The sequence below is a fragment of the Sarcophilus harrisii genome, chromosome 1 (genome assembly GCF_902635505.1).
Source record: "Sarcophilus harrisii chromosome 1, mSarHar1.11, whole genome shotgun sequence".
NCBI classification, from domain to species: domain Eukaryota; kingdom Metazoa; phylum Chordata; class Mammalia; order Dasyuromorphia; family Dasyuridae; genus Sarcophilus; species Sarcophilus harrisii.
This window is the reverse complement of record NC_045426.1, coordinates 612,586,154-612,614,047: the sequence shown is the minus strand read 5'-3', so window position 1 is coordinate 612,614,047 and position 27,894 is coordinate 612,586,154. Positions and strand designations below refer to the sequence as shown.

At 33.6% G+C, this 27,894-nt stretch overlaps 1 protein-coding gene across 2 annotated transcripts in view; it reads right to left on the bottom strand.

The window, feature by feature from the left end:
• Positions 1 to 27,894, bottom strand: part of NSMCE2 (NSE2 (MMS21) homolog, SMC5-SMC6 complex SUMO ligase) — a 232,832-nt gene that overhangs the window by 132,119 nt on the left and 72,819 nt on the right. For both annotated transcript variants that reach the window (XM_031947191.1, XM_031947190.1), the window contains one exon: positions 11,601 to 11,757. In XM_031947191.1, the coding sequence (XP_031803051.1) occupies positions 11,601 to 11,757 (157 nt within the window). The remainder of the gene's footprint in view (positions 1 to 11,600; positions 11,758 to 27,894) is intronic.

The following is a 27,894-nucleotide window of genomic DNA, read 5'->3' as shown; positions in this document are numbered from 1 at the left end:
GACTGTAAAGCTTGACTCCCAACTCTTGTTAAAGAGGTATTGGACAAAGATGCAGAATTAGGAATATATTGCCAAAATAAGAATGATTTATTTGTTTGACTTAACTGTACCTCAATGGAAAGATGGTGGGAAGTCATTGAGATGTAATAGTGATGCAAAAGAAAGAATACTAATAAAAAAATTTTTTAAAATAAAAATTTAATTTGAAAAATAATCTCTGGATACCATTCCTTTGATAAATCAAACCACATATTTATTCAACTTCAAACATGTTAAGTGAAAATAATTTCTGCATAGAATCAAAGGATTGAATGAGACAGGAAGGACCTTTTTACAGGTCACCTCACTGATTCTTTTTTAAAAACATTTTTTACAAATTCAAAAATTGAGGCACAAAAAAAGTAAAGTTAATTGATAACTTACCCTGTGGTATTTCTTTTAACGGAACCATCAGCCTTCCGGGTTGCCAGATTTGCAACCTCAAAGTTATCCTTAGCTATTCTTTCTCTTTTATTATTCCACATCCAATTAGTTGCCAAGTTTCATCAATTCTGGTCTCACAACTTCTTTCCTATTTAATTTTTCAATTCACAGTTTTTGCTCTATTTCACTTATTCTCACCAGGGCTATTATAATAGCTCCACACAGATGCCAAACTTAAACTCTTAAAATATAGCTCTGATCATATGATCATTTTACACATGCTTCACTTCCTCATCAGAAATCTTCTAGGCCTCCCTACAGTATCTAATTTAAAATGTAAAACTCTCAATTTATCATTTAAAGACCTCCACACTATGGCTGATACCCACCTTTTCAAATATTTCATCATAAGATAACAGCTCTTAATAGAGAATAAAGCTCAAAGACTAATACAGCTCTCTACTTTAAAATACAAAGAAAAAACCCCAAAGCCCAGGGAAATTAAATGATTTGAGCAAAGCATTCTGCTTCATACATTCATTTTTTTGTTGTCATCCAGCTGGCCTGTAATCAGTTTGTATTCCAAATTTTACTTCTGCATTTGCACAAGTGGCTCCTCATATTTGCAGTGTACTCCCTGTCTTCAAAACACAACACAAATGATCCTCCCAGAAAATACTTTCTGATTCTTCCAATTGTTAATACTTTTGTTTTTAAAATTACTTATATTTATTTGTTTGAGTACATATTAAATAGCCTTCATTAATCACCTTATATCTTTCACTTACTAAGTAATATTTATCCCTCCCTACCTCTAAAATGTGTGTACACTATTTGAAGTTAGGAGTTTTTAACAGAAGTTTGATGTTTGTTGAAATGAACCTACTATCTTGGGCAGCTATGAATGTATCATCAGAACTATTAGAAAGAGTAATTACTTGAGAGATCAAAAATCATCAAGAAGGTCTTCAGAAAAAGTCTCGATAAACCACTGCTCTTACTTCCATTTACATGCTATTGAAAGAAACCAAGATGCTTAGGCCCACTATAAATTTATGTTGCATAATATCAACAGGCACTCTCCAAACTCCCCTAAGTGATTCATTTTTCCACTCACTAGAGTGCCTTTTCAAAAAATATCCACCCCTTCTCAAACCTCTGATGAGACCTCTGTCTCATACATTGAAAAAACTGAGGTTCACAATCAAAAACTCTCCCCTTATCATCTAATATAAAATTTTATGTCACTAAGATGCTTTCCAATACCATTTCCTCCTTCATCCACCTCAAATAATGAAGTATCCTTCTGCCTACCCAAGCCAATCCCTCTAAATGCACAAGTAATCCCATTCTATCATCATCTTCTCTAGTTAACTGTTCCTCTCTATTATTCTTGTTCTCCGATTTACCTTTAATCTGTCTCTTGTCTAACTGGCTGCTTCTTTATTGTCTACATATATGTCTATGTTTCCTCCATGATCAAAATACCCTCACTTAATCTGTCCATTCTATTAGTTTTCCTACTATATCTCTCCATTCCCTTGTGCCTAATATCCTTGAGAAGGCTACATTCAATTGCTGCCTGTATTTCTTTTGTGTTCTCTCTACCCTTAACTCTATATAATCTAGCCTCTACCTCATCATTTGAAACTGCCCTCTCCAAAGTCTCTTAATTTTCAAATCCAATGTCCATTTTTAAAATCTTTATCCTTCTTGACTTCTTGGCAGCCTCTGAGACTATTACGTTTTTCTTTCTCAGATTTCCTGACATTATCTCCCCTAATTCATCTCGCACTTAAATGACTACTATTTCTTTCCTTTAAGGGATCATCATTCATGTCACACATTAACAGGAGACTCTCTTCTATTCTCCGTCCATATTATTTCATTCACTTATTTCCTCATCTCCTAAAACAAAAATCTTCTCTGTACCAATGATTCTCAAATCCAACTGAACAACACTAATCTCTCTCTTGTCTATTGCCTCCCTTAAATTAAAGGGCCCATAAACATCTTAAAATCAACATGAACTCACTATATTTCCTTCCAAAAAATTTTCCTTCATCCTAACTTCTCAATTACTGTCAAAGGCTCAGTCTCCTTCCAGTTCCCCAGGCTTACAATCTAAGTGTCACCCTTAACTCTTCACTTTCTCACCTCTCAATATGCAATCTGTTGCTAAAGTCTTCATAATGCTTTTTTATTTTGGTCGTTGTTATTGTTGCTGCTGTTGTTTTTGCTGAAGCAATTGGGGTTGAGTGACTTGCCCAGGGTCACATGGCTAGGAAGTGTTAAGTGTTTAGACCTCTAGACTTCAGGGCTGGCGCTCTAACCACTGCACCACCTAGTTACCCCCATAATGCTTTTTGGTTTACCTCCTCTCTCTATGAGGTAAGGTTTTCATGGGAGATTTAAAAAAGGATAAGTATTTTTGAAAAAGGCACCATGGTTTAGAAAAGTATAAAGGGGCTGCCTATCCACAGTGAAAACTGCTCAAAACCTCTCCTCCCCAATCCAATTTAACACTGTATATTCCTCCACTATATCCTCCTCCATACCTAGAGCTAATGAAATTGGGTATAATGGTATACTTAGAGAACCCTAAAGAATCAACTAAAAAAAAGTTGAAAAAAATTAACATTTAGCAAAGTTGCAGATTATAAAAGAAATCTATACAGATCATTAGCATTCCTATATATTATCAAAAAAAATTTAGCAGGAAGAGATAAATACCATTAAAAAAAAATATAGACAATATAAAATACTTAGTAGTCTTCCTGTTAAGACATTCAAGAAATATATAAACACAATTACAAAACACTTTTAACACAAATAAAGATAGACCTAAATAACTGGAGAAATATGAATTGTTCATGAGCAGATGTCGCTAATATAATAAAAATGACAACTCCACCTAAATTAATTTACTTATTCAGTGGCAAACCAATAAAACTGAAAAAAAATTATAACACTAGACAGAATAATAACAAAATTCACTGGCAAGAGCAAAGGTCAAGAATATCAAGTGAATCAAGAGGGGAAAAAAGTGAAGGAAGATAGCTTCAAATTACATTACAAATTGGTAATCATAAAAATAAACCAACACTGATTAAAAAAAAATAAGTGGTGGCTTAGTGGAATAGATCAGGAAGACAATATATAACAGGCAATAATCATGGTAAAATGGTGTTCAATAAACCCAAAGAGCCAGGCTTTTGGAGTAAAATTAAAAAATGACAAAAATGCTGGGAAAAGTAAAAAATAGTTTGGGAGAAACAAAGAATAGACCAGCAATTCACATAGTATACCAACATAAGCTCAAAAGGTACATAATTTAGATATATAGGTCACATCACAAGCAAATTAGGAAATTTTTACCTGTCAGATATATGGATAAGGGAAGTTTATGACTAAACAAATAATAGAGAGGATCACAGGAAGTAAAATGGATAACTTTGATTTTATGAAATTAAAAAGAAGTTGCACAAACATAACCAATACAGCTTCTAATATGAAGGAAAGCAAGAAATGGGGGGTAATTTTTACAACAATTTTCTTTGATAAAGGAATCATTTTTCAAACATATAGGGAACTTAGCCAAATTAAAAAAATTAAGAGCCTTTCACGAATTGATAAATCATGAAAGTATAAGAACAGGCAGTTTTCAGAGGAAAAAAGCAAACAACAATAATAATGTAAAAAAAAGGCTTTAAATCATTAATAATTAGAGACATGCAAATTAAAATATTTCTGACGTATTACCTCACACCTGGTTAATGTGATAGGAAAGGAAAATACAAAAGCTAGAGAGGATGTGGAAAAATAGGGATATTAACATAATACTGCTGAAACTCTGAACTAGTTCAACTATTCTGGAGAATTATTTAGAACTATGTCCAAAGGACTATAAAAATGTGCATACCCTTTGATCTGGCAATACCACTACTAGGTCTGGTTCCCAAAGAAATCAAAGAAAAAGGAAAAGGGCCTATAAGTATAAAAATATATATAAAAGCTCTTTTTGTAGTGAAAAAGAATTGTAAATTGAGGAAATTTCCATCAACTAGGTAATAGCTGAACAAGTTATGATGATTATGATGTATGATTGTGATAGAAAACTATTGTGCTATAAAAAATAAGGGAAATGGTTTTAGAAAAACATGGTAAGATATATGAACTGATACAAAGTCAAGTGGGTAGAATCAGAATACCATCAGACACAGTAATAGCAGTAATGTAACAATGATCAACTGTAAAAGACTTAGCTACTCTTATTGTAATAATGAGCCAGGATAGCTTCAAAGGACTCATGATGAAAATGCTAGCCACTTTCAAAGCAGAAAGGAAAAAGATAAATTCTGAGTATAGATTGAAGCATATTTTTTTCACTTCTTTATTTTTCTTGCCTTTTTTCTTTTGCCAATATGACTGATTTGGAAATATATTTTGCATGACATCACATATATAACTGGTATTAAATTGCTTATCTTCTCAATATGTTGGGAAAGGATTGGGAATGGAGAGAATTTAGAATTCAATTTTTAAAAAAAATTAATGTAATAATGAAAAATTCTATTTTTATAAATTCATACCCTTCATGTCTTTCATTCGGACTGTTATGCTTTCACACCTTGATTATTGCATAGGCTGACTCTTCCTTCTGAAATACTGACAAAGCTGCCGAAGTGATATTCCTAAAAATCTAAGTTTGACCATGCCACTTCTTCACCAGAAAGAATCAGTGGCTCCCCCAGTGTCAATCAAATCAAAACTCTTCTTTGTTTTCTTTAAGATCATATGCAAACCCTTTCAGCTTTTTTTTTTACTTAATTGTCCCCCAAATAAGCTCATTCCAGATTCCAAATTTTTCCTCATTACTGTTGTTATCACATGAAAGACTCACATTTAAGCATCCCAATTCTAGATGATCTTTAAGAATCAGTTGAAATTTCACCTCTTTCATTAATCTTCTCCCAGCAATTCTAGTCCACAATTACTCTTCTATTCTCTGAACCTATCTGCAATAGTAACTCTTGGTATTTAGCTTGTACTACCTTGAGATTATCTTTTTATACTTTTCTGAGGTCACCTTGAAGATATGGAATATTCCAATAAATCAGAACTAATTAAGTGTTTATTATATTAAATTTAATCACTCTTAAATCTAGATTTCTTTTATATCACTCATAATGCTTGTTATTATATATATATATATATATATATATATATATATATATATATATATAAATAAAATAAGATAAGAATAATAAAATTAAAAGAGAGCCTATTAAGTGCTGAGTCTATTTGATCTTCACAATAACTCTGGGAGATAAACGCTAGAACTTGTCTCTCATTTCCACTTACAGAACAGGAAATGAAGGCAGATAGAGGTTAAACTGCTCAGTCATCAAACTAGTTAAGTATCAGACTGGGTTTGAACTCAGATCTTCCTGATTCCAGGCTCAACACTCTTAACTGCTGTCCCACCTAGCTGTCCCACCTAGTCAATTCATTATTGAGGAAGAGATCAATAAGGACACTTTAACCAGAAAGCAACATGATAAGAGTAGTTGCAGAAGCAATCTTTGAAACCAGGAAGACCTGGGTTCAGGATCAGTGCCTGACACATAATAACCCTGGGTAAATTTCAGGTTGACCTCTTAGCGCTCTAGGCAACTGCATAAAGCTATTGTTTGCAAAGAAAGTGGTAGACAACATTGCTAGATAGTTCTCTCCACTGGTTAGATCACTGGCGTAGCTCCTACCCCTGTTCACATACTGTTTAGTACCCTACTGGAATTAGAGTAAGAGTTCAGAAAGTTATCCCTCCCCTCCCCTCTCCACTGAATTGAAATGAAATTAAAAATAAATTCAGTACGATACCTGAAAATTTGAGGAAATGGCATATACAAACATCAAAACCTTTTTTCTGGTCTTTGAGCAAATTTTTATAAGTAGAATTAAACATGATTGGGTCCTCCACTTCTAATCATTAAAGGATTGTCATACAGAACATTAACATGTTCTGTCCGACCCTAGAATACAAAACTTGAACTAACAGGTAGGATGTAGAGAAATGTAGATTCAGCTTGATGTAAGAAAAAAACTTCCCCAAAATGAGAGCTGTCCAAAAACATAATGGGATACTTTGGGATGTAGTTTGTTCCCTTTACCCTGAGGCCTCCAAGAACAGACTTGTTGGGTTATAAAAGGAATTCTTATGTGGAAACAAGTTAGTCTCAACAGCCTCTGAGCTACCTTGGAGCTCTAAAATTTTTTGATTCCACATATTACTCCTTCAAATATTTGAAGAAAATTATGCTCTCCTAAGGTTTTTTCCCCCCCAAATAAATGATCTGAGTTCCTTCAACTGATACATATGTTACAAGGTTTTTGAATACCTTTATTACTTCAGTCTTCTGAATAACATTTAGCAAAATTCTTCCTAAGACGTGTACAGATCTAAAGAATATGTAAATATTATGCATTTGGTCTGACCAGGACAGAGTGCAATAGAAATATCACTTCCCATGATCAATGATATGGTCAAAATCCTTCTTTTAATGTGCCGAGCAAGATCAAATCAGTTTTATTTGGGGTCATTTAACATTACTGCTAATTTACAATGTCTGGTTATCTATTTGGTATAAATTAAAGTAATTCATTTTTATTCTATTTTGAAAATAGAGATGCCCTGGTAATCATCTTCTGTAAACTATACCCTTCTATATCAGAAGCAGATCCTTATTCTTTTTTTTAGGCTACAGAATCATAGAGGATTAGAGTTGGAAGGAACTTTGTTTAAAATCTAGTCCAATTCCTTCATTTTATAAACATGGATAAGACTTAGAAATATGATGTGGTAAACTCAAAATAACACAGCTAATTTGAGGCAGACCTAAGATTAAAGAGTCCGGGTTCTTTGCACCTGAATTCTAAGACTGAAGCATATTAATAAGACTAATGTGATACAGTGGAAAATGCACTGACTCTGGAATTCAAGGACTTCAATTACAATCTTTCTTGATCTTGGGAAAATCTCTTCCCTTCCACAGGCCTCAGTTTTCTCATTTTCATAAAATAAGAAACTTACAAATGGATGATATCACAAGTTTCTAATGGTTCTATTAACTATAATCCTAAGAGTTTTGAGACATTGTTCTTTCCATTAAACTATGCTAATTTTAAATCTTCAGTTTTTTCTTCCTGTATTTTATTTCCTAAACTTTTAGTCATTTAACTTGTTTTCTGCCAGCTCAGATGTTTAATGGAAAACATCAATAAGTGGAAGATTGACACCTTCAGAAAGAAAATGCTGATTAAGAGGGAGTTGTATCTTCAATGTAATATAGAAATGGAAGAGTTTTTCCTGCTAATGGACATCAACAATCAATTTACATAAAAAATAAAGGACTAGACTTCATAAAACATGACTGATATTGATTGGCTAAGATGACAGGAAAAGATAATGATGAATGTTGGAGGGGATGTGGGAAAACTGGGACATTAATATATTGTTGAAGTTGTGAACTGATATAGTTATTCTGGAGAGCAATATGGAACTATGCCCACAGGACTTTGCACAGTTGTGCATATCCTTTGATCCAGCAATATCACTACTGGGTCTATATCCTAAAGAGATAACAAAAGAGGGAAATGGACCCATATGTGCAAAAATGTTTATCAGGGAAATGGACCCATATGTGCAAAAATGTTTATCGCAACTCTTTTTGTGGCGGCAAGGAATGAGAAAATGATTGATGCCCATTATTTGGGGAATGGCTGATTAAGTTATGGTATATAAAAGTAATGGAATATTATTGTTCTATACAAAATGATGAACAGGCTGATTTCAGAAAAGCCTGAAAAGATTTATATGAACTGATTCTGAGAGAAGTGAACAGAACCAGGAGTACATTGTACAAAATAATAGCAAGATTATATAATGATCAACTATGATAGATTTGGCTCTTCCTAGCAATACACTGATCCAACACAATTCCAATAGACTTGGGATGGAAATGCCATTTGTATCCAGAGAGAGAGACAGACAGACAGACAGACAGACAACGAGAAAGCAAGAGAGAGAGAGCACACACTACAGAGACTGAACATCCTGGATAGAAGCATATTATTTTCACCTTTTCTTTGTTTGCTTTTTCTTTCTCATGATTTTTCCTTTTTGTTCTGATTTTTCTTTCATAAAATTATTAATATGGAAATGTTTAAGATGATGGTACATGTATAACCTACATGAGATTGCTTGTTGTCTTGAGGAGGCAGAAAGTAAGGGAACGAGGGAGAAAAAAAATTGCAACTCGAAATCTTACAAAAATTAATTCTGAAAACTAGCTTTACATATAATTGGAAAAATAAACTACTACTGAATTTTAAAAAAAGAAGAAGAGATGACATATTTAAAGTAGTCTATGCTAAAGAAAACTGCATTAAAATTAAAAAAAATTTAAAATAAGTTTAAATAATCTAAACATATGCTAGATAGGACTCTAAAAGAATAATACTGTTTTACTTGTTCATCAATTAGAGATTCTCATTGCCTCAAGAACTGAAAAATGCTTCTCTTTGTTTACATAATTTAAATTTTTTTCTTTTTAAAAAGGGGGGAGGTAGAAGGAAAAGGAGGAAAAAGCAAGCCGAGATAGTAAGGGAAAAAAAAAGAAGGGGAAAAGATGATTGGAGAACACAAAATAAAGAGAAGGAAGAACAGAAAAAGAAGATGGAGCCCTTGGAGTAAAAGTTCATGAAATTAGGGGTTCCACATACTTTATTATGAGCAAACCTTCATTAAAAAGAAAAGCAAGCAATGAAGGGAATGGTAAGAAATTCCAATTTTCAGATAATCCAACCTTCAGTTTATATTATATAGCATCTGAAAATAACTAAGTAAAACTAAATGCCTTGGCCCTTGAAGTAAAACACATTATCTTTATAAACAGGAAAAAGGCAAATTCCCTAGCACATTTAAGAACCACAATTGAATTACAATAACATTGACCATCTGGGAGTAATAGATTATAGAATACTGTAACAATGAATAGAAATTAAATTTAAGAATATACAGTTGAAAAATGCTTGTCACGTAAATCTAAAGTCAAAGCAAAGGTTTCTTTAAAATTGCAAAATATTTGAAATTGTGAAACTTAAGTTCTTTGTTAAATGGACAAGAGCTTCCCTAATGCTTTTTTAAGATCTCAGCATTGGTACAATGAAAATGCTTATATGTAAAAGTCCGTTTCAAAATATGAAATCATATCACAAAGTACAAATAAAGACATGCAGTCAATGTTTGCTTAACATTATGCAACAGCACTCTTTTTTTGCAGTATAAAAATGAAATAGAAAAAGAAAAAGACTTGCTTCAACTATAACCCCTAAAGAGATTTATAAATGTGCATGCCATTATTGAGGAGGGAGTGAAGCTTTGATGAAGAGGACAGAAATAGAATTAATGATTTCACTGATTTATGGAACTCCACAGAAAGAAATTCTCTCTACAACATCAAACCAGTACCCTCTCTCTATCTTTGTTCTAGAGCATTACCTCTTGCCTAGCCTACTGCAAAAGTATTCTAAATAGTCTTCCTTTCTTAAGTGTCTCCACACTCCTGATTTCTTTCAACTTCCTTGATTCTCCCAACTATTCCATCATGACTCAGCTGCCTAACCCTGCATCTATGGGATCCTTCTCCCCCTTCCTAGAGCCTCCATTGGAGGGGAGGAGAGAAAAAAATTTCATATTAGTCATGCTTCATTCTCTGAACTTAGCAACCTCTAGATAGCTCCTACTTCCCACTTCAGAGCCTCACTTACAAACTGTCTCTCCCTTGACAATGTAAGCTCCTTGAGAACAGGAACTGTTTTTCTTTTTGCTGGTTCTTGTATCATAGCTAAGCACAGTGTTCAACACATAGTAATCTGGGCTTAACACACACTTGGCACAAAATAAATGTTCAATAAATGTTTGTTGACTAACTGCTCGGCTCCAATTCATTTTCCACACAGATGCCAAAGTGATTTTTTTCTTCAGCTCCCTGTAACTTCTCTGTTCGGCATTTGATAACTTGGTTTCATGCTACCCTTCCAAACTTCTTACACCTTTCATTCTTTCATATACCCTAAGATCTAACTACATCAGTCCACTTTCAGTTCCTTGAATATAAATAACACTTCTGCTCCAATCTAAGACTTTCCACTAGTTGTTAAACATGTTTGGAATACTTTCCCTCCTCATCTCCATCTTTTTACTTCTCTGACATCCTTCAAGATACAGCTTAGACACCTTCTCCCTTATGCAGGATACCATTCTGGATTCTCGGTTCCCTCTCACCACATGATTCCTTCTGAGATTACCTTCCATTTACTCTGAATATAGCTCATATATATATGAGCTATATACTCTGAATATATATATATATATATATATATATATATATTCTCTCATACTATGAGAGCTATATTCAGAGTATAGACATATATATATGAGCTATATTCAGAGTATAGGTATATATATATATATATATATATATATACCTATTTCTCTATTTTCCAACCCATTCAAACATAAGTGCTTTGAGAGCAGAGACTGTTTTTCACCTTTCTTTGTATCTCCAAAGTTTAGATAAGTACTGCTAGCTATTAAAACATGTTTATTGACTTACTACTCAGAAACTGTAAAAATGCAAATATAAGAGTGTTATTTCATGACTGGAAAAAAAGCAAAAAGTTATTGGCTTTTTAGATATCAATAAACTGATCTGAAATAAAAGGAAGAACAGACCAAAAAAAATACAGTAGAAGAGTTGATTCAAAAGACATCAGTAGAGGCGGCTAGGTGGCGCAGTGGATAGAATACCAGCCCTGAAGTTAGGAGGACCTGAGTTCAAATGTGACCTCAGACACTTAACACTTCCTACCTATGTGACTCTGTGCAAGTCCCTTAACTCCAGTTGTCTCAGGGGAAAAGAAAAAGATAAATATTACAAAAGACAACAGTAAATTGAGTAAGGAGTCTCATAAAGTCACAGAGATTTACATATTCTGTCAATTGAGATTGATAATACTGAACATATTCTCTTGAATATAAATCTGCATAGTAAATACCTTTCAATGTACAGTTTTGTACTGAAAAATTAACAAAATAACTTCAAAACACTTACATTGCTTTTTCACATCTCTCAGCTGTTGGCGAAACTGCACAAATCTGTGGTCTTTTTTCAAGTCACTTTCTTTGTTGTTACTTTTCAAAGCCACTAATTTCTCTTCAGCTAATGCTTTTAGATTTGGTGTTACATTTTGGTAATTTTTATCTTTTACCTGAAAAAAAAAGATGAGACACATTTTGTTAGCTAACCAGAACTAAAATACCCTATTACTCAGAAAACACATTTATGGAAACTGAGTAAATTCATTCTTAAAAAACAAAAAAATAAAAAATAAAAAAAAACACTTTAGTTTGATTCACAGATTTAAGAATAAGGATTTCTGGCTTTACTATCTTCTTAGACTCCATAAATATCTACCTCATCAATCAGTCAATAAATATTTGAGAGACTACCATGAGTCAGATACTGTGCTGAGCTCACTAAGGATATGCAGAAAGGTAAAAGACAATTATAAATGACCTGCTCTTGAGGAGTTCTTAGTCTAATAGGAGAGATAACATGTAAATTACTATGTACAAACAAGCTATCCATACAGAATTTAAACAATCACCAGAGGGAAGGCAGTAGAAATAAGAAAGATCAAGAAAGGTTTCAGGTAGAAGGCAGATCTTCTAAGCAAGGAGTTGAAAGAAGGTGGAAAAATAGAGAAGAGAATTTCAATCATGGGGGACAGACAATGAGGAGGCCAATATCACTGGACTGCAGCAAATGTGGACATTTGGGAAGGGAAAGTGTAAGAAGACTGGAAAGTAAGAGAAGAGCAGATCATGAAGGGACTTGAATACCAAATGGAAGATTTTACATTTGATCTTGGAGGTGACAGGAAGCCATTAAAATTTATTGGGGAAGGGAGAAAGTTCAGATATTGCTGGATAGGAGATATTCTGGAGTGGAGACAAGTTTATGGCAATAGATTAATTATCTAAGCTTGAGGTGATAAGGATCTGTACTAGAGTGTTAAGGGAAAAGAATAGAATATACTTGAGATGTTGCAAAGTTATGAAACTGATAGAGCTTGGCAATAGATTGGTTATGGTGGAGGGTGAAGGCATCGGGGATATGTGAGTAAAAGAGGAGGGAGGAAGAGAAAAGTCTTGGTGAAAGGCCTCTTTTTTTTTTTCTTTTAATAAAATGAAGCATAGTTCTTAGCTAAGAAAGTAGCAAGAAAGAGAGATATGGAAAGTTTAAGGAGGGGGATAAAGGTTTGGAAGAGCTACTCTGAGTTGTGGGATAGTGAGTCATTTAAGGAAATGTAAAAGAATTGTCAGCCAGTGAAGGCCCTGGTTGAGATAAACACATTGGCAGTGACTGGATCTAGTTAGCAGGGTTTTGTGATTTTCTCCAGCTTCATTCAGCAGCATGAGTAGGAACAAAAGCAGCAGATGGGGGAAATTATAACAGGCTGAGGCTTGGCATAGTAAGGCTAGAAACAATAAGGAAACAAGGGAGTCAAGGGAAGAAGACTGGGCTGTTTCACTCAAATGTCAAGGTTAGGAAAGAACAAGAGTGTATGTAGTACAGTGCAAGCAGGATGGCCTGGTCTGGTGGTCAAGGTGAGGATGAAAAATAGGATTTAGTTTCAAGGCATAAAGTGAGGTGACATTACAACAGAAAAAGGAATTTCTGAATTCGTTGAATTTGTAAACACTAAAGTGAACATTTAGAAGGGATGGTTAGATTAAGAGACCCTCTCCATTGGTCACTAAAGGTAGTTGGGAGAGGCATGTCAAGGGAAATAAGAAATAAAAAGAAGTAAAAGGTAAGGGTATCTGAGGGAATATCAATATGTATGGTGAAGTTCCCTAATTTAAGAGCAGGAATTGAGAAGAAGTGAGAGCCATGAACTGAACCTGAGGAAAGAGGAATATTCTAGAGAGTATAGATGACAGCTTCAAGAATTTTGATTAGATGGTAGATATGGAATAAATGAACCTGAAAGAAGAAATTAGTGAGTGATGGAGGCAGGAATAGCAATAAGGAACAAGAAGTGTTCCAAATTACCGTCTTGAGCAGCAAGTTGAAAATAAATGAAACTGCAACCAATGTTGGAAAAGCTTGCCAGGGAGGCTATGTCACAGGGAGGGAGGCAGTGAGAATCAAAAGATGAAAGGAAAGACTGGAGATGAAAAGAACTTTATTAATTATTGAGCATATTTTCCAAAGACTATATTGGATGGAGTAGATAATTTTAGAGCACCTCATCTTGAGGGGATAATGGGTTGGCAAGTGGGTAGTGAGAGCAACAAAAGGTTTGTGAAATGACAACCAGGGATTCAGGATAAATGGGATGGAGAAAATATGATGAGGTGGGAGTTTCTTAATGACCAAATGAGTTTAGAAATGTTTATAACATCACTAGGGGCTCAGTGATGAGAAGTAATGTCCCTGAAGGCAGGTCAGACCAGGAGATAATTGTAAGGAATAAGAATAAATGTGTCTCCCTGGCTTTCTTCCTGGTAAGCAGGAAGGGGCCCCCGAAAGGAGGTAGAGGACAGACTAGGGGACTAGCACGCAATAGAATACCATGCAGGCATACAGGGTCTCTTATAAGCAGGAAGACTTCAGCCCAAGAGAACAGTACACAGTAAAATGGTATCTCTCTTATTTCCTGCTATTAGAAAGAGCTTCACTTATTTCTCTTAGATTATATTAAATCTTTACTTAAAACTTTACTTTTATTAAAAATACTTTAAAATGCCTTTTAAAAATTCTTGCTGGGGTAATTTTAGGGAAGCTGAGCTTGGTAAGAATCTTTCATGTTAACATCCTGTCAGAAAAGCTCTAACCTAAATTGTAAATACTGCAATTTTAAATGTTACTTCAGTAGACAGCAATTAGTTACCATATGTAGAACTTTTTCATCTACTTAAGGGCCATTATTATATCCATGTCTGTTTTCTTTTCCATACTGAACAATACTAATTGCTCCATGAATTAATAATCAATCTGTAAACATTTGTTAAACAACTAAACAACTATGTTTCAGCCTTGTGCTAAATGCTGGGTCATCTTCTGGGGCTTAGTGGGTAAATCCTTTATCCTGAAAAAGGCTAAGTATATGTTTTCCATAGTCCTGTTTGATGGAAGACTCTAAATGTAGATTTATCTGTGTGGTTAGAGCTGATTGATCTTAAGACAATAAAAAGACTGTCAGTTTATATATTATACACTTTTGATTACCTTCTGTCTTTCTTCTATAATTTCTACTTTTATATAATTAAAATATAATATAGTTCTTTTCATAAAAGATAATCAAGATATATTCTTTCCATCCTACCCAAGTAGGAAATCAGATTGAGAAATCCTAAATAACTTGACCAAAGTCACCAATAAGAACATTGTCATCATCAAAAAAAATTAAAAAAAAAAAAAATTAAAAAAAAATTAAAAAAAAAAAAAAAGAACATTGTCATCTACATCATCTTAGTGATTTACTGTGTGATTTTTGGCAAATTAGCCTTTCTAGGCTGCAGTTTATTTCTAAAATAAGGAAGTTAAATAAGATGACTTTTAATGTATTCCTAATATTCTGATTTGGGTTCTGTGGTTTATTCTTTTGTTTCTTGACATCTTTCTTCCTTTTAACAATTTTCCAACCTCCTGTTGCTATTAGTTCACTCTCCAAATCCAAATTCCAGAGTTCAGACCTGGGAGGAGCTAAGCCATCTAAACTCTCAGCAGTCTGGGAACAGGAAGTTCTCATTTTCATTTTAGCCACTTTCCATCTAGTTTTTTCCCTCCTCAATGCTTTCCATTTCTGGCTCTGAAATTGTACTCAAATCACTCTTCCATAAACATAATTTCCCTCTATGTGTTGTCCACTCCCACATCAGAGTAAAGAAGATGTTTCACATTTGTGTTTGTATCTCCAGCATTTAGCACAGTAGCATTCATGTAGTAAATGTTTTTATTCATTTTAAGTTTGTTAAAACTTAAAAACTATTTGTTGGAAGCAAGAGTTATTAAACATCTGAATAGGTTAAATAAAGAGGCTTTGGAATCATTTTAGGTCTTTAAAAGACTGATGTCTTACTTGAGATACTAAAAGAAGACAAAGGTGGTTGGTTTTTTAAAAAAAATAGTATTTCAAAGTATCCTACAATATTGTAGGCACAATTCTGGAATTATAAACAAAGGAAAAATGTAATCTGGATAAACAAAACCCAAAAGTGCCAATAAAATTAAAATTCCTTTTTCCTTGTTTGGTTTTTTCCCTATCCTGGTGATCAACAAAATTTAAAGCTGTCAGGCTATAGTTGGTAAAAGAAAAGTAAAAATTCTGATTCAATACATAATTTTTTCAATTACCTCCACGCAGATGATTCCCAGATCTCTATATGCAGCCTAATTTAAAAAGTCTTTCCAAGCCCCACCCCCCACTACCAGCTGCCATTGCAGATTACTTTCATGTATTCCATATATATATTTTTTTTCATGTACCTCATTGTCTACATGTCGAGGAGACCCACATGTCGAGGAGACCCACATGTCTCCTCCATTAAATTGTAAGTTCCCTGAGGGCAAAGGCTGTTTTTCATTTTTCTTTATATCTCTAATGCTCAACACATTGCCCTGTGCATGGTAAACGATTAATAAATGGTTGAAACAGTTGAAACCAATATTCATTAGCAATCTGTCAGTGAAAGACACCAACATCTTATCTACACAAACACTTCAGTCCCCTAGAACTGAGTGAGAAGATGTTAGCTTTTTGTTTCCTTTGTTCTATATACCAGTCTTAGTTAATTTCTGAAGAAGTACTAGTCTACATGAAATATGGCTAGCAATCCTAATATTCAAATTTATGAGTAATTCTCCATGGTTCTTTTTAACTCCTTGGCATCAGAAAGGGCTCTTGTAAAGAATATAAACAAAGTATATAGAGGAAATCTGAAAAAGACTTAACGTTATTTGAAGAGAACTTAATGTAGTCTCACTATCAAAATGACTGCATAGAAATTATTCAACCAAATGTCTTAGCTAGATCAGTGCTGCAAAATAGGGTTTCTTTGTTTTTCATTCCTTTTCAAGGATTTCATTTTCTCTGTTTACATCTTAAAAGACTACTAGTGAAATCCTAAGAACAAAAGTAATTTTACTGTTGATTGAATGTCCTGCAGATCACTTAGGAAGAAAAAGTCAGAAAGGATTTATGTGAAGTTAATTTCCTAATAATAGATCTACAATTGTTCATAGGAATGACAAATATTTAAAACAAAACAAAAAGGCTTATTAGATGAGATTCTCTTTCTTGTGCCCAGACAAGACAGAGCCCTCAGATATAGAACCTAGCACTCCAAATGAGTTAAAGACCTAAAGAAGCAAATAAACAAATTTATCAGAAAAAAAAAAAAAAGACCTAAAGAAGCTTCTGATTCTGTAACTGTTTAAAAGAAACTTTTTACTTGGGTGGGAGATTAGGAGGGGAATACTTATATGTTTATGCTCATATTAAAAATAGTTTGGGATATCATAAATCATACAGTTTCTATGTCATCCTGGAAATAAAGAACTACTTCAATAGTTTCATGAATTCATTATTTCAGTGATGTAGGAACTCCCTCTACTGGTACAGATAAAAGCCTATTTTATTAGGCTTTTATAACAAAAAAATTGTGTTAATTTCACTCAATCCTCTTCCATAAATTCTCTGTAGACAGAAGGCCTACAGAATACATGACAGGTTTCTTCTAATTCTTTCAACATTTCATGAATACCAGGGCAATGGAAGTAAAAAGAAAAACCCACCCTACAGAATTCTTATTGTGAAATTCAAATGAGTCCATCATCCCAAGTGCTTAATTCATGGATTAAAATGGCAGGGCAATAAATAGAAGGAAAAAGGGACATAAAATTATCAATTTGTCTATAATTTCTTTTCAATATCAGTGAGAGAAGAGCCACAACATTTGGCATCTTGGTCCCAGAAAAACTTCATGAAAAGAAGAAATGAAATAGAAAGTCAGAAAAAGTATATAAGAACCAGAACAAATACATAAATCTTTAAATCTCTGCTAGAAAGTTATGAGGGGCTATTTTACAAGATACCTTAGACCAGGGGTCCTCAAACTACGGCCCACGGGCCAGATGTGGCAGCTGAAGATGTTTATCCCCCTCACCCAGGGCTATGAAGTTTCTTTATTTAAAGGCCCACAAAACAAAGTTTTTGTTTTACTATAGTCTAGCCCTCCAACAGTCTGAGTGAGAGTGAACTGGCCCCCTATTTAAAAAGTTTGAGGATCCCTGACCTAGACACTTAAAAGATACCCAGCAGTCTTCCATGCCTGAAATGCTCTCCCTCCACATCTGTTTCCTGGCTTCTTTCAAGTCTCATCTGAAATCCCACATTTTACAGGAAGCCTTCCCTGATCTCTCTTAATACTAGTGCTTTCTTTCTGTTGGTTATTTATATGATTTTTTTCTTGCACATGATTTATTTTTATATAGTTATTTGCAGGTTATCTCCTCCATGAGACTGTTAGCACATCAAGGGCTGGGACTATCTTTTACATTTGTTTGCATTCTCAGTGCTCTTAGCACAATGCTTGACACATAGTAGTTGCTTAATAAATGCATAATGATTGACTTATCCATAGTTGTGAAAAATGCTTCTTTTTTTCCTCCAAATTAAATTTCTTTATTTTAAAAAACATCACTTTATCAATCATGTTGGGAGAGAAAAATCAGAACAAAAGGGAGAAACCATGGGAGAGGGGGAAAAAAAACATAGCATGTATTAATTTACATTCAATCTTCGTGGTTCTTTTTCTGGATGCTGATGGCATTTTCTGTCCAAATTCTATTAAGATTCCCTGAATCACTGAACCACTGAGAAGAACCACGTTTTTCAGTGTTGATCATTACACATTTTTGCTGTTACATTGTACAATGTATTTCTGGTTCTGCTTATTTCACTCAGTATCAGTACATGTAAATCTTTCCAGGCCTTTCTAAAATTAACTTATTTCTTATGGAATAATATTCAATTACCTTCATATACCACAGCTTATTCAGCCATTCCCCAATTAATGTGCATCTACTCACTTTCCAAAACCTTCTTACCACAAAAAAGAGCTGATACAAACATTTTTGCACATGTGGGTCCTTTTCCCTCCTTTATGATTTCCTTAGGATATAGACCTAGTAATGGCACTGCAGGGTCAGAGTATGCAGTTTTATAGCCCTTTGAGCATGCAGAATGATTGGATTATTTCACAACTACCAACATGCATTAGTGTCCCGGTTTTTCCACATCCCGTCCAACATTTATCATCACTTTTTCTTATCATCTTAGCCAATCTGAGAGGTGTGAGGTGATACCTCAGAGTTGTTTTAATTTGCATTTCTCTAATCAATAGTGATTTAGAGCATTTTTTTCATGTAACTATGGATGACTAATTTCATCATCTGAAAACTGTTCATATCCTTTCACCATTTATCAACTGGAGAATGACTTGTATTTTTATAAACTTGACACAGTTCTTTATATATTTTAGAAATGAGGTCTTTCTCAGAAACACTGGGTGTAAAGGTTTTTTTGCCCAACTTTATACTTCCCTTTTAATTTTGTTTCTGTTGATTTTGTTTTTAATTTAATCTTTTTAATTTAATGTAATCAAAGTTGTCCATTTTGCTTTTCATATTGTTCTCTGGTCTTTTCATACTGTTCTTTGGTCATAAAGTCCTCTCTTCACCAAAGATCTGATAGGTAATTTATCCCTTGCTCTCCTGTTGTAAAGTGGGAGCCACCTGACAGTGGTTGCTGGAGATCCAACCCAGACTTGTAGAATGGATCTCCTCTTATGAGAGGATGACACAAGGAGACTGAGAGGCAGTTGCTGTTCTCTGACCTCTCTGACTGAGAGGCAGTTGCGTTGTCTGACCTGTCTCCTCTTCCCTCTTCCTCCAATTTATGTAATTCCCAGTCTGCAACATCTGTGTCAGCAAAGGCTGCCTTGCAACTCCTTCAGATGTTATGATCCACAGCTGTGGAGGCTCTAGAAGAATTGACTTGTCCCTTAATACTTCTCTAATTTGTTTATGGTATGAACCTTTATGCCCAAATCATGTACTCATTTTGACCTTAAAAAAATTGGTTTTCTAATGGAACTTAGTCATAGTTAGCAAGATCCTGAAAAGGCTCCTATTTGTGTATAATAAAAAAAACTGAAACAAGACCCTAAATATTATACAGCCTCTTAATAAGGACCATTATTACCTAAAAGAAATCAACCTAATAATCCAGATGGGAAAAATAAATGGAAGAAAATGTCTATTATTTAGACAGTAAGAATTGCTTAAACAATTATTTAACAATATCTAACATACTGTTAAGATAGTTAACAGAATTAACACATCATTATCATAGGCAAAGATACAAGAGAGAGAGGAGTTGGGCTGAGGGAGAACTTATTTGGAAAACTGTACAGTATTTTTAATGATCTAAAGCTGTTACTTGTGCCAGAGACCCTTTTTTTTTCTTCAGTACAACTCTTCTCCTGGAAATACTTTATGACTGTCAATCATGGAACATCAGAGGATCTCTGTGGAAGCACAGCTACAAGTGGCCAAAGAGCATTTGCAGGAAGCAGGAAGAGGAAGAAACTGAGCTTGAGCTCAGTTCAGCCAAAACCAAACCTAACACAGAAAGGTAACAAAACCAGGATAGAGTCAGAAACCTGAAGATCTAGAGAGAGTCAAAGGTATCCCATATTGTCCTCACAATAAAAGACATCAACAAAACAAGAATTCATTAAGCATCCCAAGAGTGAGACTCTGAACTAAGCACACCAAAAAAATAATTTAAAAAAGGAAAAATGGTCCATTCCCTTAAGAAGCTTCCATTCTATAACACATGAAAGGTGTGAAGAGGCTTTGGCATATTTATAATGATGGTCTATGTACACGAAGTAGCATTATGGAAAATGCAAAGGAAATAAACGATTGAAAAAGAAGGTGGACTAGGCCTATGGCAAAGGAAATACATAACAGATGGGAAAACCTATGTACTAATTGTTCTCCATAGAACTTGACAAGATCTAGAGGAAGGCTCTCGGCATATTAAGATGATCTTTTATGAAGAAAACAAGATTCATATAGAAGGAGAAAACAGGCTTCCTCTATCTTGACCAAACTGCCCATATTGATGACAGTATACATCCTACTCTCAAGATTTTAATTGGGCCAGGGGCCAGGGGCCAGGCCTTAAACCACTGACACGGCTTCCTTTTTACCTGAGCCATAAGTGTCCCATCTATAGTAGTCCTGAAGTTTAGTAGACTTCCCAATGCCATTCATAACGTCATTTTGATTAGGCATTGCATGGGTAGATAATAATGAAACAAAGAAGAATAGTACACACCTGGATTATTTTGTATCTTTTCACATCTTTTGCTGTTAACTAAATTCAATTTTATTAAAATTTATATGACTGAAAAGTAAATAACTGTATTCCAATCCTGTGCCCAAAGAAGTAGCTGTCATACCTGAACTCTCTTATCAAAGAAAGCTGCAAAAAGGGGCTTTTTCAACAAGGCAATCTATCTTTATCATGACCAATTAATTATTATTATTCTGGATATTCCTTTACTTCCTAACTTCTGACTTCTGAGTCTTTAATCATCTTTGTTCTCTTTCATTTGGGCTGCTTTTATCAACAACACATCCAGTTGGGTCTGGCTCCTGTCTGCTCTAAAACTCGGTATTACTAGCTAACTTTCCCCACTCTTGCATTTTCTGTTGCCAATAACCTGTATGTTTATCTCCCACAAGCAGTTCTTCCCCATTCTTGTTCTTTGTGCCTGCTATACACAAGAAACCCTACATCTCCTACAATATGAGGGCAAGGGGTGGAGATGAGACAATTCAAATGCTAATGATTCTATGCAAAAGGATATTGCAATGTAATATTCAACAAAATATAGTAAGTAATTTACTTAACAAAAATCAAATCAAACAACATTAGCATTATATAATGGGATGAAAATTTTTACACTAGAAGAATACCTAAATTCACCTCTCCACTTTGCAATAGGAATACTGCTGCTTGACCAGATGATCTTTTGAGATCTTTTGAGGTCTCTTCCAGGTCTAAAATCTTTGGTCTGAAGCTATATAATTTTCTCTTCTTTCTTTTCTTTAAAAAAAAAAAGGGGAGGGGATATAATTTTTGTGCTTTCTAAAATGCTGTTTTCTTCCCTGGAGAATACACCCTATATAGATAACAAAATCAGTGTTATACAGTAGAAGGCAAATCTTGGAGTCAAGATCTGAATTCAAGTCTACCATGATACATATTAGTTCTATGATCATGGGAAAGGTATTTAATCTCTCAATATCATAGGCAACTTGCTAACATTATGTTGTAAGAACTGTTTTTCTGCACTGGCAGGAGTTTCCACACCAGGAATTTCCTTCACCTATAAGATTACAAGTTCAATCAAAAAAGCAAAAAAAAAAAAAAAATGTATACTATTCAACTGTTTGCATTTCTGTTCAGGCATCTAGCTAAATGTTCAAGAGGTATTCCATCTAGTGCTCAGAACATACATTATGGTAAAAGAATGAAACAAAAAAAAGAAAATTCTGAGGTATCTACATGTGTGTACATGTGGATACAAATCTTTACATACATATATAAAATATCTTAGACATATATGTATGTGTATATGGCATTAGTCAATTAACAAATATTAACTTACCAACAGCAAGTACAGTATATGGTAGATTATGACTTGCTTTCCTTTCCTTTATCTACAATTCTAGGAGGAAGTAGCCATTTTCCAACAAGTTCTGAATCATTTCTACCTCAATAATCAGTTCCCCCATTAGCAAGAATTTGATCTAGTTTCTCTAGTAATAATTTAATCCAGTAAAGAATTTTTTCTTGTTCTTCAATCTTTTCAAAGATAAAATTATCATTTTTGCTTTGCTTTTGGCAAAGAGAATAAGCACCAACAAATGTATAGGCAAATGAAATAATAATAGTAGTTAACTTATCTAGCACTTTTTAGATTTGAAATGCACTTAATAAACATTGTCTCATCTTTGTCTTCCCAACTATCTAGAGGTCCCATTATTATTCTCATTTTAGTGTCGAGGGAAAAAAAAGACAAAGGCTAAGTGACTTGCCCAAAATCACATGATTGGAAGTGTCTGAGGCCAATTTTAAACCCAGATTTTCCAGACTTAACTGCTTATAAAGTGATGAAGATCAAGTATATCACAACTACTAAACTATGCCTCTTTGTGACTATGTTCATTTATTTCCTCCTTTGTCCAGGTGATGTTATAGTAGTCTATGATAACAAAATTACTTCTACTTCTCCCTCCATTCATTGATCCTGACTTTGATTCTTACTATCCATGTGAGCTTGGGCTAGTTTCAAGGGCCTCAGTTTCTTCATCTATGAAATGAGATCAAAATAAATGTCTTCTAATATCCACCTCTCAATCTATGATGCTACAATCTTTACCCAGATACTCTCCACTAATTTTACCTTCCCCCTTAGATTTCCTCCCATAAGTATATTTTCTTAATATATCATGCTACTTATATTCCATGAACCCTTTATATAATTGTTTTATTTGAATAAGAAACATCTATCCAGAGAACTACTCTAATGTAAATTTTATCCCATCAATCTAAGTGATACCTCTGAGAGCAAATTTGCTTCTTTGTGTTAAAATGTATGGTCTGACTTGCTTGTTACCTATATGTAAGGCAATTATTCATAAACCTTTCATATCATGGATTTAATACTACTTCCTTCCTTAGATTTAGTCTCTCACAACTTCTTGGTGTTTCAATTTCAATTCTTTTGTCTTCACTGTGGCTGCTCTGTATCAAACCTAACTTGGCAAACAAACACAAATAGTTTCCTCTTTCTTCTATCTTTATTGGTTTAGATCCATTTTGATTAGGTTTTCCAGTTACCTGGCAAATATATATCTAGGGAAATAACGAAAAAATGGGCAGAAATGATGGGGGGGTTGACATTTCCAGATTTTAAATAATATTAAGCATATCAAAACACTCTGGTACTAAATAACAAATAAATAAATTAAACATTACAGTTTTGTCTATTGTTGGTCAATCAGCTTGAACGTATAGTTGCTTAAAATAAGTAAATAACAATTACCTAAAAATTTGAGTGTTTCCCCACAATCAACATAAAAATTTAATAATTTTTTTCTATTTCTGTTAAAATAATACACCACATTTTTTAACTTAATATTTTAAACATACACAATTGCTCTAAGTATGTCACTTTACTATGACAGGGCCAAGTCAATCTCTCCACCTTCAATTATTACTGCTTGATAACCATTATTTCGCTGGGAGGAGAGATCATGGGAGCCAAGTATATTAATGGATTGAGTCATTCACACATTCTGAATCATGTGAAGCTATTGTATAAATTAGTCATCTCTGCAACTGAATCAATCTCTATTTTGACTTTCCCTAAAATAGTCATCTCTGTTTGTTCAATATTTAGTTCTTAATCCTCAAATATGATGTAAAATTTATAATTTTTAAAAACCCACAAAGCTTAGAAAGTCAGATAGTCACTTAACAATTCAAATATGTAAATAACATGAAAAGCAAAAGTTGCATAGGAAGCTATTCCATATTCAGTCTGTAAGTAGAGTATCTTCACACCAAACCATTCTTGCTCACTTCTAAAATCTTTCCCTAAAAAGAGTGACCAGAATATACACCACTTATTAAATAGTAACTAAAGGCATTGTGGGAATAAAGCACCATGTTAAAGACTTGGCACATTTAATTTATTGAAGATGATCCACATTTATGACATCATACCAAAAGAGCTAGTCCTGTAAAATGGTTCTCCCTTTGAATGAACAATGTCCCATGGAATGTTTATAAGCCAAAGGTTACTTAGGTATATTTAGGATCATTCTGATTCCATGTGGTCTAAATGCTATGTCCACTGAGCCTTATGTAAAGTACACTATACCGGCTCTGTCTTATTTCTAAAAGGATCTGTGCCTTTTAACAATGACCAATGTGGATCATGCCCTTTCAAGTCTCTGCTGACAGTTGCACAACTTGATTAAACTTAGCTGGATCCAGGTCTTTGTGGCTGAACTTGCTTCCTGGTGTTATCATCTAGTAAGACTTTGACTTCTGACAAAATATTCAAAGATACTTCCCTATTTCTGCATTATGAGTGGTTTGCCAACATGCTGTAATATACCCTCATCTGGCCAACATCTGTACACACATTTCTTCCTTTCTGGCTTGTGTAAAATGATTTTAGAAAAGAACAAGTTTAAACACATATTAAGGTGGTATAAGTTAGGATGAACTGGTACTATTAGAATATAAGCAGTTACTGTTGAACAGATGACAGTTTTATGAGTCAATCTACCCTTTACTTAAATTTGTTAAAGAAGAGGACGAGCATTTATTAAGTGACTACTATGTGTCAGGCTCTAAAGTGTTTTACAATTATTATCCCAGGCAATTCTCAAAACAACCCTGAGAAGTAGGTGCTATTATTATGCTCATTTTTACAGCTGAAGAAACTGAGGTAAACAGAGGTTAAGTGATTTGCCCAGGACCACACAATCAATAAGTATCTGAGGCAAAATTTAAATTCAAATGTTTTATTCACAGCCCAGTGATCTTATCTATTACATCCATTTATCTGTTATAAAATTTCCATGTGATGGTTGGTTTCTACAACAAATTTATGATTGTATGACTAAAATAGCATTAACATTTCTATTTTGGAAAGACCAAATTATTGATCTTATAATGGTTTTTTGGCTGAATCCACAGAAACTGAATAAAGAAAGCATACAATTTCTCCAATAAGCTTGATTAATTAAAGCTTTGTTGAACACTTTTAGGAGGTGTGAGATGATTATTGTTATTAGTAAATTGTACTTGGTACTAACATACTATGATACTTTTATACTATACGATTATACTTTTTATTTGAGCACTTCACACATACCATTAACCCAATTTTAAGATAAAGAAACATAACTATAGTAGTTAAGTGCCTTGTCCAATGTCAAAGTGAGCCTAAATATAAGCTAAAATTCATATTCCAAATTTCACCTTTTAGCCATGTTTTAAACTCCCTTTGTAGCTCCCCCTTTCTACTTTGTGGCCCTATAAGCTATTATTACAAGATAAGATAATTCTCATATCTCATAATTTAATATACTTACAACAGCATGATTTTATGTCTAAAAATTGGATTCAAAACATTTAATTCAAAATGTTTCAAAACATTTTGATTCAAAAACATTTAATAAGCACCTATTTTGAATAATGCACCATCATAGCAGAATTAAATAAATTAAATAAGCTTACACACTAATGGGAGTTTAAAGTATATATTACTAAGGTAGATATATAATCTACTTGATTCTATCCTATTGGTTCAGTGGCAGTCTTCTCAATGACTTTTCATGCTATACAGTTCTTATCTGTGTCTTCCCATAAATCCTTAAAAGATACAATTTTACACCTGAAAACCAACTCAAACTTGTTTACTCTCTCAAGGTCAGCAACAGAGCTGTGTCACTCTTATTCATTCTTCCTAGATGACCAAGTCCACTTCCTTTCCAGTCAAACATTTCATGTATAAAGTTTTTTTTACATGATATCTTTTAATAAAAGTAATTATTTTTATCATAACCTTTATATATATATATATATATATATATATATATATATATATATACCCTGAAATAGGTATCCTTCTGTTGTAGAAATCTGAAATTGTGATTTAAAAAAATTTTAATTTAGTATTTTTCCCCAATCACATTTAAAAACAATTTTAAAATTGTGATTTTTTTTTTGACTCTACAAGTGGGGCTAAGTGATTTGTCCAGGGTTTCAAAACTAATAAATGTTTAGTGTCTGAGACCAGCTGTGAACTCAAGTTCCTCCTGATTCTAGAACATAGTGTTCTATGCTACCTAGCTATACTGAAACTGCAATTCTTTTTTAAAAAAAATTTTTTGAAACTGTGATTCTTAAAGATTGTTATATTCTGTAATTCAAAGCTAGATTTAGCAATGGAATATTAATGTTAAAGAAATACGCTGTTTTGGTTTGGCCTCAGCTCATTGAAAATACTGAACAATTTCTCAATTTAATGGAGTCTAAAAATGTTTGTGGCAGCCCTCTTTGTAGTGGCCACAAACTGGAAACTGAGTGGATGCCCATCAGTTGGAGAATGGCTGAATAAATTATGGTATGTGAATATTAGAGAATATTACTGTTTGGTAAGAAATGACCAGCAGGATGATTTCAGAGAAGTTTGGAGAGACATAAACTGATGCTGAGTGAAATGAGCAGAACCAGGAGATCATTATATATTTCAACAACAATACTCTATGATAATCAATTCTGATGGACATGGCCCTCTTCAACAACGAGATGATTCAAACCAGTTCCACTTGTTCGTTGATGAAGAGAGCCACTTGCATCCTATACTGTGGGAAAAGAGTATGGACCTCAACATAGCATTTTCACTGTTTCTATTATTGTTTGCTTGCATTTTTGTTTTCCTTCTCAGGTTTTTTTTTTCTTTCTAGATCCGATTTTTCTTGTGCAGCAAGATAACTGCATAAATATGTATACATATATTGCATTTAACATATATTTTAACATATTTAACATGTATTGGACTACCTGCCATCTAGAGGAGGCGGGGAGGAAAGGAGGGAAAAATTTGTAACAGAAGGTTTTGCAAGTGTCAATGTTGAAAAATTACCCATACATATGTTTTATAAATAAAAAGCTATAATAAAATAAAAATAAAACAAAACAAAACAAGAATTTTAATGGATTCTGAGTTCTTGCTAGTTGATTCTAGACTAGACTTTATACATACCAAATGGTTAAAACAAAGGTCTTATACAGCTACATATTATAATTTGGAAAATGCATATACATCTTTGACCAGTGTTAGTGGTCAAACTAATTTCTTTCAAAAGAACCAAATAATTCATTATATAAAAGAAACCCTGATGAAGAGTTTTTTGGTACTTAGATATGCTGTTATTTGTTAACAATAAAGAGTAAAATTGTGTGTTTATCTAATTTTGGAAGTCTTCCAAAATTAGTGAAACTGGAGAGAAAATGTGTTTTATTGATAGAGGTTTCAAAAACTGGAGAGAAAATGTGTTCTATTGATAGAGACTTCAAAAACTCTGTCATGCATCAGAATAACGTTTTTGTACAGGATGAAATGTACAAATAACTATAACAAAGGAATAATAATTAACTACAATACAAGGC